The following is a 17,168-nucleotide window of genomic DNA, read 5'->3' as shown; positions in this document are numbered from 1 at the left end:
GCTATTTGAAAGTCACAAATGTAGGGGTCATAGATTGGGGGGAAAGAAGCAGGGGCAGGGCTGTAGAGGGCTTTGAACCCCAAGTCATGGCATTTGGACTTCACCCTGCAGACTCTTGAGCCCAGAGGTCACGTGTGAAATGATCACCATACACCATCTATCAATCTTTAAATGCACGTAACATCCGACCCAGCAATCCCACTTCTAGGAGTGCAGCCTGGAGAAATACCCACTGAGGAGCCCAGAGAGGCACAAAAGAGGGTGTTTGCTGCCTCACTGACTCTCGCTGGAAAAATTGAAAGCAACTAAATGTGGACTGCACAGTCCTTCAAAACGATGACGTCAGTCTCCATTGTGGAGAGGTCTCTGGGACATTTTAGGAGGGAGACAAAATCGAGTCACAGAGCCTGACATGTGGGTTGTTTTCAGTTTTGGATAGAACATACTTGTATACGTGAACACACATTTACGCGTGTGGATGGCTTTTTTAAAGATCTAGAAGGAAATGCAGACACATGCTACAACGTGGGTGAACCTTGAGGACATTATGCTGGGTGAAACAAGCCAGTCACAGAAGGGCAAACATTGTCTGATTCTGTTTCTATGAGGTACCGAGAGTAGTCAGATTCCTAGAGACAGAAAGTGGAGGGCGGTTGCTGGTGGCTGGTTGGAGGGAGGGGTGGGGAGTGACGGTTTTATGGGGACAGAGCTTCAGTCTGAGAAGAAGTTCTGGAGATGGGTGGTGGGGACGGTGGCACAGCAGCATGAATGTGCTTAATGCCGCTGACCTGTACCTTTAAAACTGGTTCAAATGGTCAATTTTATGTTACGTATATTTCACCCCGAGCCCCACACTTCCCACACACAGATTTAGAAGGCTCTCCACCAGCCCTAACAGTGGTTGCCATCAGGAGGGGAGTGACCTGGAACTAGTGCAGGTAAAGGGGGTTTTTCACATTTTACTCTCTTTGCTTCTCTGTGGTTTATAATCTTTACAACGAGCACTTATTCTTGAATCACTCACAGGATTTTTTTTAAAACCCAATTAAAAAAAATATACATATATAAAGTTCAAGTGACCCTAGGAGGGCTGGAGGGTGGGTGTGAGGGAGGTGTTAGGGTCCAGAGAGGCCCAAAGGTGCCGGAGGGCATGGCCAAAAGGGTTACCTTATTAGGACCAAAGCTGAGTACAGGGGGGATGTCTAGGTAGCTCACTGGAAGAGGCAGTTATAATCCACTGCAATAAATTGAGAGCTCTGGGAACCCAGAGAAGGTGTTTAAACCAACCAGAGAATCAGGGAGGGCTTCCTGGAGGAAATGGTTGGAGCCAGATCCTGGACTATGAGTAACAAGGCTGAATAGTAGCAGCAGGAGACTAGGAGGATGCACCCTCTGCAGCCTGGAGCCTGGTCCCCCAAGCATCCCCTGGGCTGGAGGCTGAGTGAGGGCTGGGCTGGGGGCTGTTGGTCTCACCACCTCCCCGCCGCCACATGGTTCCTGCCCAGCCCCCTCCCCAGAGACTAGTGGAGGGGCAGTATGGGAGCAGTTCCACAAATCACCTCCTGGGTGTAGCTCTCAATATTCCTCAGTGACTGGTAGCTGCAGAACCTCTCTGGCCTGGGTGGGGGTGGGAACAGATGCCTTGCTCCCTTCTCTTCCCCCAGCCCCTCAGCAAGAGCCCCCAACCCTAATTACATCTGGTTCACATTGGCCCTGTTTGGTTCCAATTGTCTCACTTCCTGCTACCGACTCTGGACACCCCAACCCCCACCACCCCCATTTGTGGGAACAGACCCCACCCCCTCTCCTTCTGTCAGCCTTCAGCCAGCCCTGCACAGTGAGGTCCCCAACAGCCTCGTGGATGTCCCCCTGACCCCAGTCATGAATGTGATGGGCCATCTCACTGCTCCCCAAATGTGCTTCCTGGCCAATTATTCTGGGATGCCCTGGCTCTGGTAACACCTACCCACATCCTTCCAGGTCTGGTCTGGACATCTAAGAGCCCTACTCTGCCCTTCACCTGGTCCCCTTCACCTCCTGGGGAAGGAGGGTCTCCTGTGCCTGGCACTGTGCTGGGCTCCTCCATCCTCACACCCAGCCCTCCCTGGGAGGTCCTTGGTCAAGTGAACCAGAGAAGGTGTTTTACTGGAGGGCATTCATCTCCAAAGAAGATAGTCTTAAAGCCACTTCCAGGGGCTGCTGGGCCTCAGGGACAGAGCTAGGATAGGGCAGGGATGGGAGTATCAGGAAACAAAGAGATGATGGGACAGGAGGGGAGGGGAAATGACTGACCTCAGAGAGTAGGCACTCCAGGCACCTACCCAGGTAGAATCAGAGAAGTGATTTGGAGGAAAGTCACCTCTGCAATAAGCTGGGAATGCAGCTGTCTGTCCAGTGCAGGACTGTGCCCCATTGACATATGCTCTGCAGCATTTGTCCCAAATTATCACTGATCACTGATATGCTGCACTTACGGTGAGCCAAGCCCTGAAAGTGTTTAACTCTTTTAATCCTCATGACAACCCCATGAAGGAGCTATCATCCTCCTCCTCCTCTTCATCATCCCCATTTTGCAGATGAGAAAGCTGAGGCAAGAAGAGGTTAAGTTACTGGCCCAAGGTCACACAACCGGTAAGTAGTGAAGCCAGGATCTGGGCCCAGAAGCCTCTTAATCACAGAGGCTTGGAGTCCCCTGGAGAGCTGGGATCTCTGGTTTTATCACTAACCCCCACACCCCACCGACTGGACTAGACTCTGGACAGGGAGCTCCTGAGGGCAGGAACAGGGGACAGGGTTCTTCCGAGCCTCTCCTGCAGCCAGCACTAGACAATGATTCATTCATTCATTCCATAGAATGTTTACTGACTGCCACCAGGCAGTCATGTGCCAAAACCCCTCGGAGCCTCAGGCCCCTCAGCTGCAAGATGGGAATGTTGTCTGAGCAGAAGGGTCCAAATAAAATACATCGGGCCATGGATATATAATCGTAAGTCTCCTAGTAACCACATTTAAATGAGTAAAAATTAACAAATGGAATTGGTTTTAACAACAGACTTTTTGAACTCAATATCTCCAAAATACTATCATCTCAGCCTGCAATCAATGTAAAAAAGATGAATGAGATATTTTACATGCTTTTGTTCTGATTGGCTCCGAGAAATCCTGTGAATATCCCCCTTCAAGTACGCCTTCCTTTGGGAAGGTATTCTGGGCCCGGTAGCCACATGTGGCTATCGAACTGGACAGCACGGCCCCAGGCTGGAGGGTTCTATGGAGATCAGAGGGCACGGGGTGGGTAAGCCTCCAGCTCCCAGCCCGGCCTGCAGAGGGAACCGTACAGGTGCGAGGGCCCCAGCACCGCCCCCCAACCCGGCCAGGAGTCGAGCCCCTCCGGGGGTGCCCCTGGGAAGGCGGCACCGCCAGGGTTCCCGGAAGGAGCAGGAGGGAGGGAGGAGGGGAAGAGCAGTCTGGGGCCTCGAGGAGGGAGCTGCTGCCTCCTGGCACGGGGACAGAGTTTGTTTTCACCTCTTTGAAGCCGGGAGATGAAAGCGGGGCCCACATGGCTGCCTTTGATTCCCTCCTCCCCGGGCCCTCGCAGCTGCAGCCGGGCCAGGCCCAGCCCTTCGCTGCCCCAGGGGGAGCAGAAGAGGCCCCAGGCAGGGGCGCTTCTCCCCTGGGTGGCTGGGTGGGTAAGCAGAGGAAGCACCCTCCATCCTGGGGATCTCCCCTCCCGTAGACAGACCCACCCAAAAGGGCGAGTGACAGCCTCCCTGGACAAGAAGGAGCAGATGTGATGCGCAGGATGTGGGGGCGCCTGCTCCCCCAAGTCTCTCTCCTGCTGATGCCCGAGTGTCCACCGTTAGTGTCAGGCCTTATGAATACACACAAGGACATGGCCACTGAGATTCGGGGGAGTCACTTTACCTCTCTAAGCCTCTTTAATTCAACAAATATTTATTGAGGGCCTACTATGTGCCAGCGCTGTTCTAGGTGCCCTCCTAGTAGGCATCACAGAGCAGGTGGAATGAAACAATGCATGTAAAGTGCTTTGCATGAAGACAGGCAGGTAGGAGTTGCTCAGTACATGCCATTCAGCGTCATCGGCAGTAGCAGCATCACTGCGAAGTTCTGCAGGGTCCCTTGACCCCTCCTGGCACTGGGGGAAGAGAACCAGCTGCTGGAATAGCACCCACCCCCCGGGCTAATCCCTGGTGCTTTCGCCTGAGCTCTCCTGCCTCGTTTCTCCTAAGTCCCTTGGGGACAGCCCTTGGCCTGGAGGAAACAGGACCACTGACTTTGACCATGACCACTGATGTCTGTGCCCCAAGAATGTAGCATGACAAGCCCTCAGACTTGTCCTCAAGCAGCTGGGGGCCACGGGGCAGTAGCACCACTTCAGAGCAGCAGAGGTTAGGGCATCTGCTGTACCAGGGGTGTGGCTTCTGTGCCAAACCCCATACCGTCCCAGCAGCATGGACCGCTATCCTGGGCCCTAATCCCCATCCAAACAGCTTCTGGAGTCTCCCAGCCACCCCGCCTCAGAGGAAGAGCCACCTATGTCCTCCTCATTTTCCTGGCACAGGGCACTGGCTGCATCATCCTGATCACAGCATCCTTGCACACACACTGCTTGTTCATGCTGCTTAGTACACGGGGGAAGGGGGAGGGTCTATGAGCCCCTTGGGGGCCTGCCCCTCACTCCTGGTCCCCTCCTTCTTGACATCCTGCTCCCTCTCATGGGTCAGGGAGGAGTAGTGTTGGCGCCAGAGCTACAGACAGGAGCAGAGTGGGTAAGACCCAGGTCCTGAGCATTCCTGGATGACCACTGGGTTTGCAGGCGAACCGATGCAGGCCCTTCCAGATGCATCTCTAACCCTCACGTGTAGTTGTCCCCATTTCACAGGTGGGGAGATTGAGGCTCTTCCACATCACAGACTTAGGAGGGAGGGCAGCCCGGATCTGGACCCAGGTCCTATTGATTCCAAAGTTTGTGTTCTTTTCACTCAACCACACCACCAAGGAACTCAGCCCTCTCCTCAGTGAGCTCAGAGCAGCCCCAGGCGGTTCCCCCAAAGCCAGAAACTCCAAGGCCAAGAAGCCTGCCCTATAAACAGATGTGATGCAGCAGGAGGAGCGCTGGCCTTGGCGACGGACCAACTGGCTGGGAATCTCAGCGACCCTGTGACCTGGGGCGGGTCACCTCCCCTCCAGACCTTTGTCTTCTCTTCCGGGGATTTCCTGAAACACCCACGGCTGGCAGGATGGTTTTAGGTGATATGGAGGCTTTTCTTTGTATTTTGGTTGTTAGATTTGTTTTATTGTGCGTTGGACCAGAGAGATGTAACTAACACATCAAACTCACAACTTCATGGATACTTTGCTTAGGTTGTGTCTACATAAGTGAGAAAGGTGCCCTGGCTTAAGGGATGATACTGAGTAAGTGGAAACACGGGTACTTGGAGGATGCGGCGTATTAACACTCCCATGTCTGGGAAGCAGGAGCTGGTACAGTGACCAGCATCAGCCGGAGGGGGACACCAGGTGGCTAAGGGGCTGGAAGCAGTGTGACCTGGCCCCACTGGCTGGGGCGAACTCCACGGAGGCCGGCGGCCGGGACAGGACAGAGGGGAGCAGGCCGGGAGGAGGGAAGACACAGAGAGGCAAGTGGGGCTGCAGGGCTCACCCCGGCCAACTGGCCGTCTGCATCCACCCTGGCCTCGGAGCCTGGAGGCCACATTGCCGCCTCCCCTCCCCGGGCTGCGCAGGCCACAGCTGGCTGATGTAAAACACACATGTTTTGACTGAAGCTGCTCTCCCCCCACCCCTTGAAAAAACGCCAACATTAAAGGGAGCGTAGCTTTGTAAAACTGAAACTGTAAAACGCTTCTGAAACCCAGCCCGGGGGATTAAAGAAACCACATGAAAGGGGATTTGGGACGACCTGGGCCCTGACTTCCTGTTCAGAAGTTCGCTCACCATGTGCCTCCCACCCGGCCGGTGGCATGTAGCGAGGAGGAACAGGAGGGAAGAGGAAGGCCTGGGCCCGTGGGGCCCTCGGAGGGCCTCCAGAAGTCCCGAGCTCCCTAAGGTCCAAGGCCTGACAACCTCAGCTGCGGCCCTCCCAGACCTCCAACCTCTGAGGGCTCAGAGGAGAAGGTGCCGTGTTGCCCTTGGTCTTGCAGTAACAGAGGGGTCGCGTGAGCAAAGGAGACCCCAGCCAGCCACCATCTACCTCCTAGCCTTGCCAGTCTCCCTGCTGCTCCCAACATGGTCCTTACTGGCCCTGGTCCTTGGAGATGCAGGAAGTGTTAGGACCCCAGCTCAGCCTCCTGTCTGACCACAGTTAAGAGCGTCCCCCAGGCACAGGAGCCTACTGAACCGAAATCCCAGCTCTGCACTGACTCACTGTGGGACGTCCAAGAGCCACCATTGCAAGCTCCCCGCCTTTTGCCTCCCTATCACTGAGCAGTGTGAAGGTGGAACAAGGATGCTGTCCATGATGGTGCAAAGGTGGCTCTTCCCTCGCTCTCACAAGACTGGGGTTGGTGATCCCGCATTGGTCTCTGTCTTGCTACATGACCTTGGATAAGTCACATTCCCTCTCTGGGCCCAGGACCCTCATCCTTGGGAAAAAGGGTAAGATGGGCTGGGTCAGAGGAGAAGCCTGGTCTACGGACGGACACACACATGCGCGCACACACACACACACACACATCATATCCACTCCCGCAGGGACACACGTGCATACCCCCATCACACACGACACATACCCAGACACACATCACAGGCCACTTGGTGGCCACTGCCACCCCCAGCTTCATTACAGCCCTCCTTCCGTTATATAAACTCCTCGTGCCCTCCAGTGTCCCCCGCAATCACTTACCTAATATTAGGATATTAAAAAATATGGCAAGATTTTAAGAGACTTATTAAAATGCAATTAGCAGCGTGTACGACTTAAGCAGGGAGATTATTTTTAAAAATGACTTGATTGTGCGGAATACCACGCACCTTCCTGAGGCCGTAAACCTGCCAATCACACGCACTCTCAAATGAGGTTTCCTCGCTTTCTCTTTGTCCTTCAAGGTTTTCTTCTGCCCCCGGTGACCATGAAAGCTGTGGCCCCCACCCACAGAAGCCACCTGCCTACACACGTACACTCTGAGCCCCTCAAGAGGCCCCTTAGAAGGAAGCCAAGAGGTTAATCAGGTCCAGAGCCAAGCCTGAAGAAGTTTCTAGAAACCAGCCAGAGGGTAGCCATGGAAGTGGAGAAGCCCCCACCCCCGACTTACATCCACCCTCATTAAGGTTTGGGTCTGGCAGGGGCTGCAGCCAGATTAAGGGTGACAAACTGTCCTTCGAAGGGCCTGGGGATGGGGAGAGCCCAGGGTGGAGGAAGAGGTCCCAGGGAGTGGGCTGCTGCTGACCTCTTCCAAGGGCTAAGCCTCAGAGACCACCCCCACCCCCACCACGCTGAAGCCCCCCACCCAGCGCCCACTCTCAGGGCTGGAACAGTGGGTTATGCTGCCCCCTGCTGCCCACTCTTCACACTGCAGCCCCACTCCTAGGACTCGCCTGAGCAGAGGAGCTGACCTGGTCCCGGGGCAGCCTTTCTCCAGCTGCAAAGTCCATGATAAGGATCCCAGGATCCTCCAGGCTCTTACCCAGAGAGAGAAACATGTGTCTGGAAACACGGACCTGCTCTCCAGCCACCCGCTCCCGGGCAGCCCCACCCCTGGCTGAAGGAGTTTATCAAATGTGCTCACTACTTCCTGGCATTAGGCTCCCGCTGGCACTTTTATTCCAACCATAAAAAGGCTATTTCATTGAGAAATAAAGTCCCATCTTCCTGACGTGTAACTCCTTTCAGAGCTCTTAGTCAGCCGCCAGGCAAAATTTATGTTTCCTGGATGCTTTCTCCTGGGATTGCAACTGGAAATTGGGGGGAGGGGGCTGGAAGGGAGAATTTCCTTTCTGGCTGGTGGACATGTATTTATTCCTTTGGTCTAAGCATCCCCAGAAACCCAAGGTGCCCAGGAGGGAGCTCTGGCCTTGGAACAAGGTGGTCAGGGTTTAATCCCTGATTCTGCGCTCTTTTAGCTGCATGGCCTTGGGCAAGGCCAAGTTTCCTATCTGTAAAGTGGGGAGAACACGTCCTCTCTTCCTCAGAGCGGTGGTGCTAGATGCAGTGAGCAGAGGGAGGGGGAGAGTACTTGGACGCTGTACAAGTGCAAGTGTTGCTATTCTTAAGGAGGCAGAAGAGTTCTCTGACTTCGGGGGGTGCCCCTGGCACAGAGTCTCCCAGGCAGTGAGTGGTCCTCAACTGCCATGTGCATCGGAATCACCTGGAGGACTTGTTAAAACACAGGATGCTGGGCCCCACCCCCTGAGTTTCTGGATCTGTAGGTCCGGGATGGAGCCCAAGAATTTGCATCTCTAATGAGTTCTCAGGTGATGCCGATGCCGCTGGTGGTCCGGGGACCCCACTATGAGAACCACTGTTCTGAGATCTGGGATGTGGGACGGCTCAGCCTGGGCCTTGGGAGAGGAATGAGGGACAGGTGGGAAGTCACCTGTGGAGCAAGTTGGGGCCGAGCCATTACAACTAAATGGGAAAAGGCATCGGTCCACGTCACCCCATCTTGTCCCCCCACTGGCTTGGCCTGATGTCTCAAGCAGCCTCCACCCCCAGAGACCAGACCTGTGAATAGCAAAAGTGTCGGGAGGTGGGCTGAGCTGGGGAGGATGGACCCTTAGGGGTGAGGGGTTCTCTCGGAGCTGTGTTAGAGACTCTTGAGTTGCTATCTTCATGCGCTGACCCCCAGGTCACCCTAGAAAAGAGGTCCCCTGGCCACCGGCTCCTGTTTCCAAACAGCCCCATGCTGAAGCAGGAGCTCAGAGAAGTGAACTGACTTGCTCAAGGTCACACAGCTTAGGCAGGACACCCAGAAGAAAGCTTGTCCCACCACGCTGCCTCTCTGGTTATGCAGTAATTTGGAGGAATACTAAATTGATGACTCCAATTCCAGTTTAAGTAATATTCAAATACCCAACAGAGACTTGCAGCTAAGGCTGAAGGAGCGCATCGTGAAGGAGGAAATCTGACGTGGGAAGCATCTAAAATCTGGAAATTCGAGACCTTCAACAAGGGAAAAACAATGAGCATGGAGGTTTCCGGGTGTGAAAACTGGCTTTGTGCTTAAGAAAGAAAACCCAAAAGGGAAACTGGACCACTGGCTGTTTCATGCAACAGGAGAGAAAGACAACAGATGTATCAGAGACCCTGGACTTTACACACAGTGTCAGGGGTGCGGGGAATGATGGGGATCCAGACTGCCGAGGGTAGGGAGCCCCCAGTTTCTAACTTTCCCAAATCCCGGGTTGTCTGAGATCCCTCTTGGCAGGGTGCTGATCAGGAGGGGAAGAGCCGCTCTCTGCCAGCAATTCACTGATCACGGACGCATCAGCCATCAGCCATAAACAAATGACTGCAAGACCTGGGAGGTCTCAACAGAAAACTGGAGGTCCCCAGGGTAAGGGAAACATTTGTGCACATGCATGCACGGCTGCGGGTCAGACACAGATGCTACTGGGGCCCTGGTCACAGAGCTGGGGTTGCCCCGTCTTGAAGGAGAACAGGAGACCTCCGGAGAAGCCTGATCACTCTCTAATTAAACACAACCGTCCGGGTTTTGAGCCGATGCAGAGCAACGCGAAGGGAAGCAAGAGAAGTAAAGCGGTTTGTTCCAGCTGAGCTGGGAAGAGTGCCCAGAACAGTTAATGCCCAGACCCTCTCAGCCTTGCAAATCGCCGCCCGCCTGGGGGGTGAAGAGCCATTCATGCCAGGTAAAGGCTGGCGATTTCATTAACTCCTTTCCCTTTGCCTCGTCTCCAAGGGCGCAGGGAGTTAAACATGGGCAGGACTTGGTAAAGGGTCAGCCTGGTTTGCAGGACTCTTCGGGGTGTGTGCACCCCTGGTCTACAAGGTCCCAAAGCTGAGCGGCTCTGCAGAGATGGAGAGGGGACGAGGTGGATGGAGGCAGAGGAGAGACCGACAGACACAGACAGACTGATTCCTGGTAGAAATACTGCCGGCCGGTGTGGTGGGGTAGAAAATATATCGCATCTCAAACAGCACCAGCAGCCACCTCCGCCAAGTCCTCTGGATTCAGGGTGGGAGTGGCACAAGCCCGCAACAAAGAGCCCTTTGAGTCACCTCTCCTCCTAATGGCGCTTCTCCCACCCCCTGCCTTGTCCCTCCGATGTCCCTTGTTCCAGCTGTTTAAAGCCAGAATAAAGGTGGGCGGCTGCCTCAGGCCCACTCCTCCCCTCCACTTCCTCCTGCCAGATGGCCATCTTTCTGTCCCTCCAGCCCTCCTCAGGGCCCTTGCACTTGCTGTCCCTCTGTGGGACATCCCCCCAGCTCCTTCCAGAGTTACTTCCTCAGAGAAACCGCCCCGACCATCCCACCCAAAGCAGCCCGCAACCTGCCCCCACCCATGTTGCGTTTTGGACTCTTGGGAGCACTTGGTGTTATCTGAAATCTTCCATGCGTGGGTTTATTGTCAGTTTCTCTGCCCCTTCACACGCGTGTACTTGAAAATTTCTCTGTCTCATTCACCTTTCCCTTCCGAGCTAGAACGGTGTCTACCCAGAAGATGTGGTCCATAAATGAGTGATGGGGTCCAGAGTAAGCACTATGGGAAGGCAAGTGATCTGGGGAGCCAGCCAACAGTAAGTCCATCACATCAGTACTGGGCTCTAACCGCTTGCCCACCAGCCTCTGAAGACCTTCTAGCCCTGAAGCCATGGACTCCCGGAGCGGATCCAGGCTTGGATCCTCATCAGCCCAGGCCGCCCAGCCAGGTGTCCAGGGCAGAGGCCAGAGGCTTGGTCCTCCTCCCACTGGCTTCCCCTCTAGGTGTCAGGCTTGCCCTGGCATGGGGGCCGCCATCCCTGGGCAGCAGCTGCCCACAGGGGAACCGCCTGGCGGGGCGGGGGACTGGCCTTGGAGTCACGGCTTGGATTCAAGAAGGGAAATCATCTGAGCTTTTAAAAAATTAAATGGAGTCAGTAATTTGATTTCAGAGAGAAGCTGAAAACCTCGTAATGGCAGGAGCAGCTCAATTCCGTGGTGAAAAGGAAAAGCCTTAAATGGGGCTATTAAGCTTTTGCCTGGGATGGATCTGCCCGGAGAAGGAGGAAGGGGGGTGCGGGGGGGGGGGAGAAGTCGTCCTCGAGGTAGAGACCGTTTATCAGCCAAGACAACCCTGATTAGGTATTTATTTATTTATTTCTCGTTCCGGGCGTTGCCGAAGGCCTCCTCTCCTTGGCTGCGTTTCAAATCCCACTTCCAGTGATGGGCCGGCCTGGGGGTGGGGGCGAGGTTGCCACTCTTCCAGGGAAACACAGTGCAGCTCTGGCTCAGGCCACAGATGGGCTTCTGGGCCAGGGAGTCCGGGAACACTAGTGTCCCCAGGGGTCCGCAGGGGTCACGGGGGCTGTCCAAGCCAGCAGGGTACCAGCTGCTGCCATGGGAGCCAGAGGAAGGGAGTGGTGAGTCATGAAAACAAAGCAGTGACACTCCTCGTTCCTCCCATGGGGTACTTTAGAGACCTGGGGTCACGGCCCCCCAGGGCCTGGGGGAGGGGGCCTCTCACACCGTAGGATTTTTCATCACCCACTTCCCTCTGCCAAAGATGTCTGAACTATAACTAAAGGCTTTCCATGCTCTGCTGAAATCAGCGAACACCCCTCTGCCTGGGCCTGGGTGCCCGACTAGTCAGCTTCTCAGATTTGCAGGATTTCTGGGTGACTGCAGTAATAACCTCAAGGATGGTTCTCAGACTCTGAGCTAGAGGCCTGTGTCTGTCCATTTTCTCACCTGCCCCTAAACCCATTCGGGAGGAACTGAATCTCACCCTCTGTTTGACTGATCAGGAAACTGAGGCACAGAGAGGTTAGTGCCTTGCCCAAGGTTACACAGCTAAAGAGTGAAAGGACAGGGACTTGAAACCACAGCAGCCTGGCTACAGAGCCTGCAACCTTTCCCCTCCCCCATGCCAAGTGCAAAAACATTGGGCCGTGCACTCATGAGCAGTCCAAGCAGGGGGGAGGCATGCCCAAACACTGCCCACCTCACTTATTTGCACTTGGCACCCCCTGGGGAGCTCCCAGGACTCACCCCAGCAAGAATGCCTCTCAGAAGCCCCTCCATGACGTTCTGAAGCTCAGGAGGCCTGTGCCTTTCAGGGCTGGCTGCCAGCGTGAGCTCTGTTGGCTCCTGCTTTGTGGGGGGGTCCCCTGGCCAGCATGGAAAGGGTCTCTAGGCTCGGCCAGGCTGGGTGAGGGAATGTCTGTAGGAGCCTGCAGGCTCCGAGTTTGCTGGATGTGCATGTAGCCCCTGCTCAGCCTCTCCACTGCCCAGGCCCGGCCTAACTTGAGGCCTTGGGCTCTGTGTGACTGTCCCACGGATGAGGCGGCAGGCTTCTTGGAGGCGGAGGCCAGAGGGCTCTTGGGAAGAGCTGTCAGGCGGCTGCCCCCTGCTGGCAGCTGCTCAGGGGTAAGAACTGGTGGGGAAGGGATGGGGGTGGGGGGTGGCGGGGGAGTGGGGGTTGCTGCTGGGCCCACCCTGTGCCTCCTGAGGCCCTCAGATGGGCACTGCTGTCTGGCTGCTGCCACCACACCTTGGAAGTGTTCACGGTTGGGGCAGTGACTGGGGCATCTGTCCCAAGCAGGAGGGTGAGTCTTGGCCCCTCCATGTCCTGACTCCGGGATGACAGGTCCAGGTGCCATCTGGCCCCGTCCCGGGTGCCTCCATTCTAGAGGACATTTCCCAAGTCTCCAGGGGAACAGTGGGAACCCAGTACCTCTCAAGCTGGCCGGTCACCTAGAGCCTTGTCCGTGGCTGGACCTCCTTGCTGGCCTGGCCGGGGCCCCCGTGTGGGCTCATAGGCAGCCGCATTCCCCTGTAACAACCCTCCAGCAGGAGGGGCCTTCCTGGTGGCTGGGAAGGGCTCTGCTCAGGCCTAGACTATCAGGGTAACAGACGGCCTTGAGGCCGAGAACACTTTGGACTGCTCGGACCCCCAGAGAGGCAGCTGAAAAGGAGACATCTGAGGACAAACGCGTGGTCCAGGCCTTGGGGCGGGGAAGCCTGGACGGCTACTGTGGACTCTGAGGTCATTGCAGCTGAAGGCGGCGGATCCAGGTAGCACTGCTCTCCCGGGGAAGGCCTAGGGGCCACGCCGATCCTCTGGGAAAGGGGGAAAGGGAGCCAATCGTTTCCCAGCTTCCTCCACAGGTTTAGCCGTGTGCAGGAGGGGTCCAAGCCCCTTCTTCAGCGGGAGAGCAGCAGAGAGAGAGCAAAAGCATCAGAAGTAAGAGGATGTGGCTTCGGTGCTCTGAGGATGGCAGCACAGAGGAGGGCCTGTGGCAGCTGCAATCTCAGGTTAGTTCTCCAGGCCTGGCTCCCAGGCCCTGGCAACAAGGTCCTCTGAGACGTGCCTCAATTTCCCTCCTGTTGGTGTGCACAGCCTCTGACCCTCCCCACCACCTCCTTGAGCCTGGCCCCAAGGCCCTGGGAGGCTGTGAGCCAGGCAGGACAGCGGGGAGTGGGGCTGCCCTCAGGTGGGAGCTCTCAGGGGTCCCCCGCCTTCTCTGGGGAATGGTCTGAATTTGAGGAGGAGGAGACATGGCCAGAGGTCAGAGTGCAGCTCCCTTTGGAAGAATGATGCTGAAAGAGAGGGGCCGCGTGCCTGGCTGAGTTCACCACTGCCTCATGGGGATGGGCCCTTCAGGGGAAACCATGGGTGCAAGACAAGGCAGTGGACGTCCATCGGTCAGTCCATGTGAAGGCTGACAGGCAAGGCTCTGAGAAAGCCCCTCCCGGAGGCCCCTGAAGGCAGCTGATCCTGCAGTATGGACCTGGGAAGAGGCAGCAAATGGCATTTTTGCTGGAGGGGTCTCCGGTCCTGGGGGTAGTGGGGAGGGAGTGGGCCTCAATGTGGCAGTTGAGGCAGACAACTCCCTTCCTGAGCCACCCAGAAGGGAAAGAGGAACCAGTGCTTCTCCTAAGGAAACAGAATCCTCCCGATTCCCTGCTGGAGGGGCCACATGGGTCCCCTTTTTACCGACAGGGAAACAGAGGCTTCAGAGGTCAAGTTCAAGCACTGAGTCAGAAACTGCCTTCGCTTGTTGAATTTCACAGACCTTCGACCTGGAGTCCTTTTTCAAGATGATGTGGGCATCAAAATCTATTCTTGAAACTGAATCACAGAATTTCAGGTTTTCTATAAAGAGCACCCAGCCCCAACTCTCTGCCTCTCTGCTTGATGTCACCAGCTGATTTCATCCCCAGGACATTCCCTATTTTGAGGCCAAATCCATGAGCCCAGCCTCAGGAGCCTCACAGAACCAGACTCTGCCTCAACCCAGCTGACATCCTGGACCAGATTGCTCTTTGTCGTGTGTGGGAAAGGGCTCCTGTGCAGTCAGATGCTCAGCGGCACCCCTGGCCTCTACCCGCCACATGCCAGTAGCATCTCCCCACGTTGTGACAATCAAAGATGTTTCCAGACATCGCTAAATTTCCCCCGGGAGTCCAAAATCCACCCCCAGCTGAGAGGCGCTGGGTTAGAGCTTGCAAATTCTGGCTCACGGGTCAAATATAGCCCTTAGACATGTTTGGTTTGGCCTGCAGAGGGTTTTAAATATTTTTTAAATTAACTGACAAAATTTTATAAACAGCTTCTTCTGGAAAGTCAGAAGGTTTGGCCACACTGGCCTGCCTCCCTACAAGGCAGGAATCAGCTCCAGCTAAGTCAGGCTGCTCTCTTTAAAGGGGTCTGGTCTCCAACACTGAGCTTCGCAGCCTTCATCATCCTACACTTGGGCCGTGGGTTTTCTTACCCTCAGTTGGTTATACCCCTTGCCTGACCCCTAGGGGCATTTTCACCAGTAACTCCTGCTTTAAAATGTAAAACAGCTGCAGCTAAAACCCCTCCTCTGGGTTTCACTTCTCCAGGCTGGACACTCCATTGCCTCCACGGCTCCTGACACCTCTGATCTTAAATAACTAGGATTTCTCCCATAGGTTCTAACCGCTTTTGGGTGGGGAGGAAGGAGATTAAAACAAAAAAAATCATCAATTGCTTAGGCAAGCTTAATATTCCACTATATTAGCCACATGTTACCGCAAAGAAATGCTCTTTGTCTAAAACTTTTCATTTAATTCCTGGTGAAAATTCACTCCAACGAGCATCTGGACATAAGTGCTTACCAAGGGCAAGGCACTACGATCAGAACCGTGAAGAGTAAAACGCTGAACGGGACACGGCCCCTGATGGTAAAAAATTCACAGACTGGAGGGAGAGACAGGAACATGCATTAATAATTGTAATAAGAATAGAAAGACCTAGAAACGAGGTGCAGGGAAGGTGTGCTGGGGACCAGCGAGGGGAGAGATTCATTCTGGCTGCTGATATTAAATTAATAAAACGAGGACGAGAACATTCTTTCCCCCTGTAAATCTTTCCAGAGAGGCCAAAAATCCTTCCTAAAATGTTCTTATTGCTGTTGCCCAGCTATTTTTGTATTTTATTTACTAAGTCTCTATCGAGAACCTACCCATTCTTCAAAGCCCAGGACAAAGGCCACCCGCGCTCCATTACAACTCTCTGAACATTTCTTCTCTCCCCTTCGAGAATGGACAGTACTTGAAAGCGAGGTCCAAATCTGGTGACCTCTGTTCCTTCTGGGGCCTCACATGGGGCCTCACTCATGGCAAATACCTAGTAAATATTTGCTGAATAAAGTTCTGGCCCTCCCTTTCCAAAATCAACGTCATCGCCGCAGGAAACTTGTAAAATAAAAACAGCCGAAATGTGTAAAAACTCTCAGGAAACATTTCCATTTTTAGCAGACTGTTAGAACTCATCTCCACCCCGCCTTTTCCTTTGTTTCTAATTCAGAATTTGGGGCTAGATGGTAGGCAGTCCCCCTTTTAATCTTTAAATATAGTTCTGAATATAATTACATTTTTATGCAGCACCGAAACATCATATCCTGGGAACGGGGCATTCTTGCGCTATTAACATCTGAATTAAATCTCCTTCGCGTCTGTCTTCTATTGAGGATAGTTAGGAAGTCTAAGATGAAAGTGATCGACATCATTTGTGAATTATGTGTATTTCCTTATGCTGTATTTCAGTGGGTTTTGCTCCTGGTGGTTTTGTGAATTCCAGGTTGTCTGGTAGCAGTGCTTTCACCAAAACCCCTTTCAAGATTCAAATCCCAGCATCCTGGCGTGGAAGACGCACAGTACGTTTAGAAGAGGGTTTGTCTTGGGTTAAGAAATAAGTGGCATCGCGTAGTGCTCTTTGCCAAGGAGTCTACTCCATCCGGTAAGTGACCCGAGGAACCAGAGCCCACACAGAGAGCTGGGCGATCGAAACGGAAGTGGCTCATCTTGTGTGGGGAACTCCGCTAAGCTCTTAACTCCCACTGTCTCCAGTTCTCACAACGGGTGCCGCTATTCCCATTTTGCAGAGTCTCAGTAAGGTTAAGCCGCGTACTGAGGTCCTGCAGCTAGCTAGAAAGTTGGTGTGCTCCCCACTCCCTCCCTGGCAGTTTGACTCCAAAGTCAGAGACCACATCACACGTGGCTTCCACAGCACTCCTGTTCCTGTGCCAGTTCCAGCCAGTGTGCCTGACCCCCATTGCTTCCTCGGTTGGGTGTGGGACCTGTCAGGCCCAGGAAAGGAAGCTTTGTCACGGGAGAAGGAACCACAGGGCCAGCTGGCACAACCTCCTGGTGACGCTCACCCACACACTGGAAGAAGCTCTCCACCGTCCAGAGGGTGGGGAAGCCATCTCGGCAAATTCCAGGCTCAGGACCACCCTAGAAAGCCTGTGTTCCCAGGGCTCCTTGGGGCTCCTGGCATTGCAGTGGGGCAACGAGGAGTTGGTTGCACAAAGCAGGGTGCATCCTGTACCATGTGGCAGTCTGCCTATGGGGCCACCCAGGCCGAAGCGCAAGGGCTCAGGTGTATAAGTGGCAAAGGTCCATCTTCTGCTGGCCCCACAGTTCTGGTCTCACATCTCTGACTCCACGTGGCATCAGTGGCCCAAAGGAGAAGGGGCCTGCAAGTGGGACAGGACAGCCAATG

At 54.6% G+C, this 17,168-nt stretch overlaps 1 protein-coding gene across 1 annotated transcript in view; it reads right to left on the bottom strand.

Moving 5' to 3' along the window:
• Positions 1 to 11,300: 11,300 nt before the first annotated feature.
• Positions 11,301 to 17,168, bottom strand: part of CIROZ (ciliated left-right organizer protein containing ZP-N domains) — a 40,630-nt gene continuing 34,762 nt past the window's right edge. Inside the window, 8 exon segments of the mRNA XM_074375972.1 lie at positions 11,301 to 12,286; positions 12,289 to 12,606; positions 12,609 to 12,821; positions 13,169 to 13,253; positions 13,772 to 14,033; positions 16,819 to 16,860; positions 16,863 to 16,903; positions 16,905 to 16,946. Coding sequence (XP_074232073.1) covers positions 12,143 to 12,286; positions 12,289 to 12,606; positions 12,609 to 12,821; positions 13,169 to 13,253; positions 13,772 to 14,033; positions 16,819 to 16,860; positions 16,863 to 16,903; positions 16,905 to 16,946 — 1,147 coding nt within the window. The 3' untranslated portion in view covers positions 11,301 to 12,142.

This window comes from Camelus bactrianus, chromosome 13 (assembly GCF_048773025.1).
Source record: "Camelus bactrianus isolate YW-2024 breed Bactrian camel chromosome 13, ASM4877302v1, whole genome shotgun sequence".
NCBI classification, from domain to species: domain Eukaryota; kingdom Metazoa; phylum Chordata; class Mammalia; order Artiodactyla; family Camelidae; genus Camelus; species Camelus bactrianus.
The sequence above is the reverse complement of the archived record's forward strand: the minus strand, read 5'-3'. Positions and strand labels throughout refer to the sequence as shown.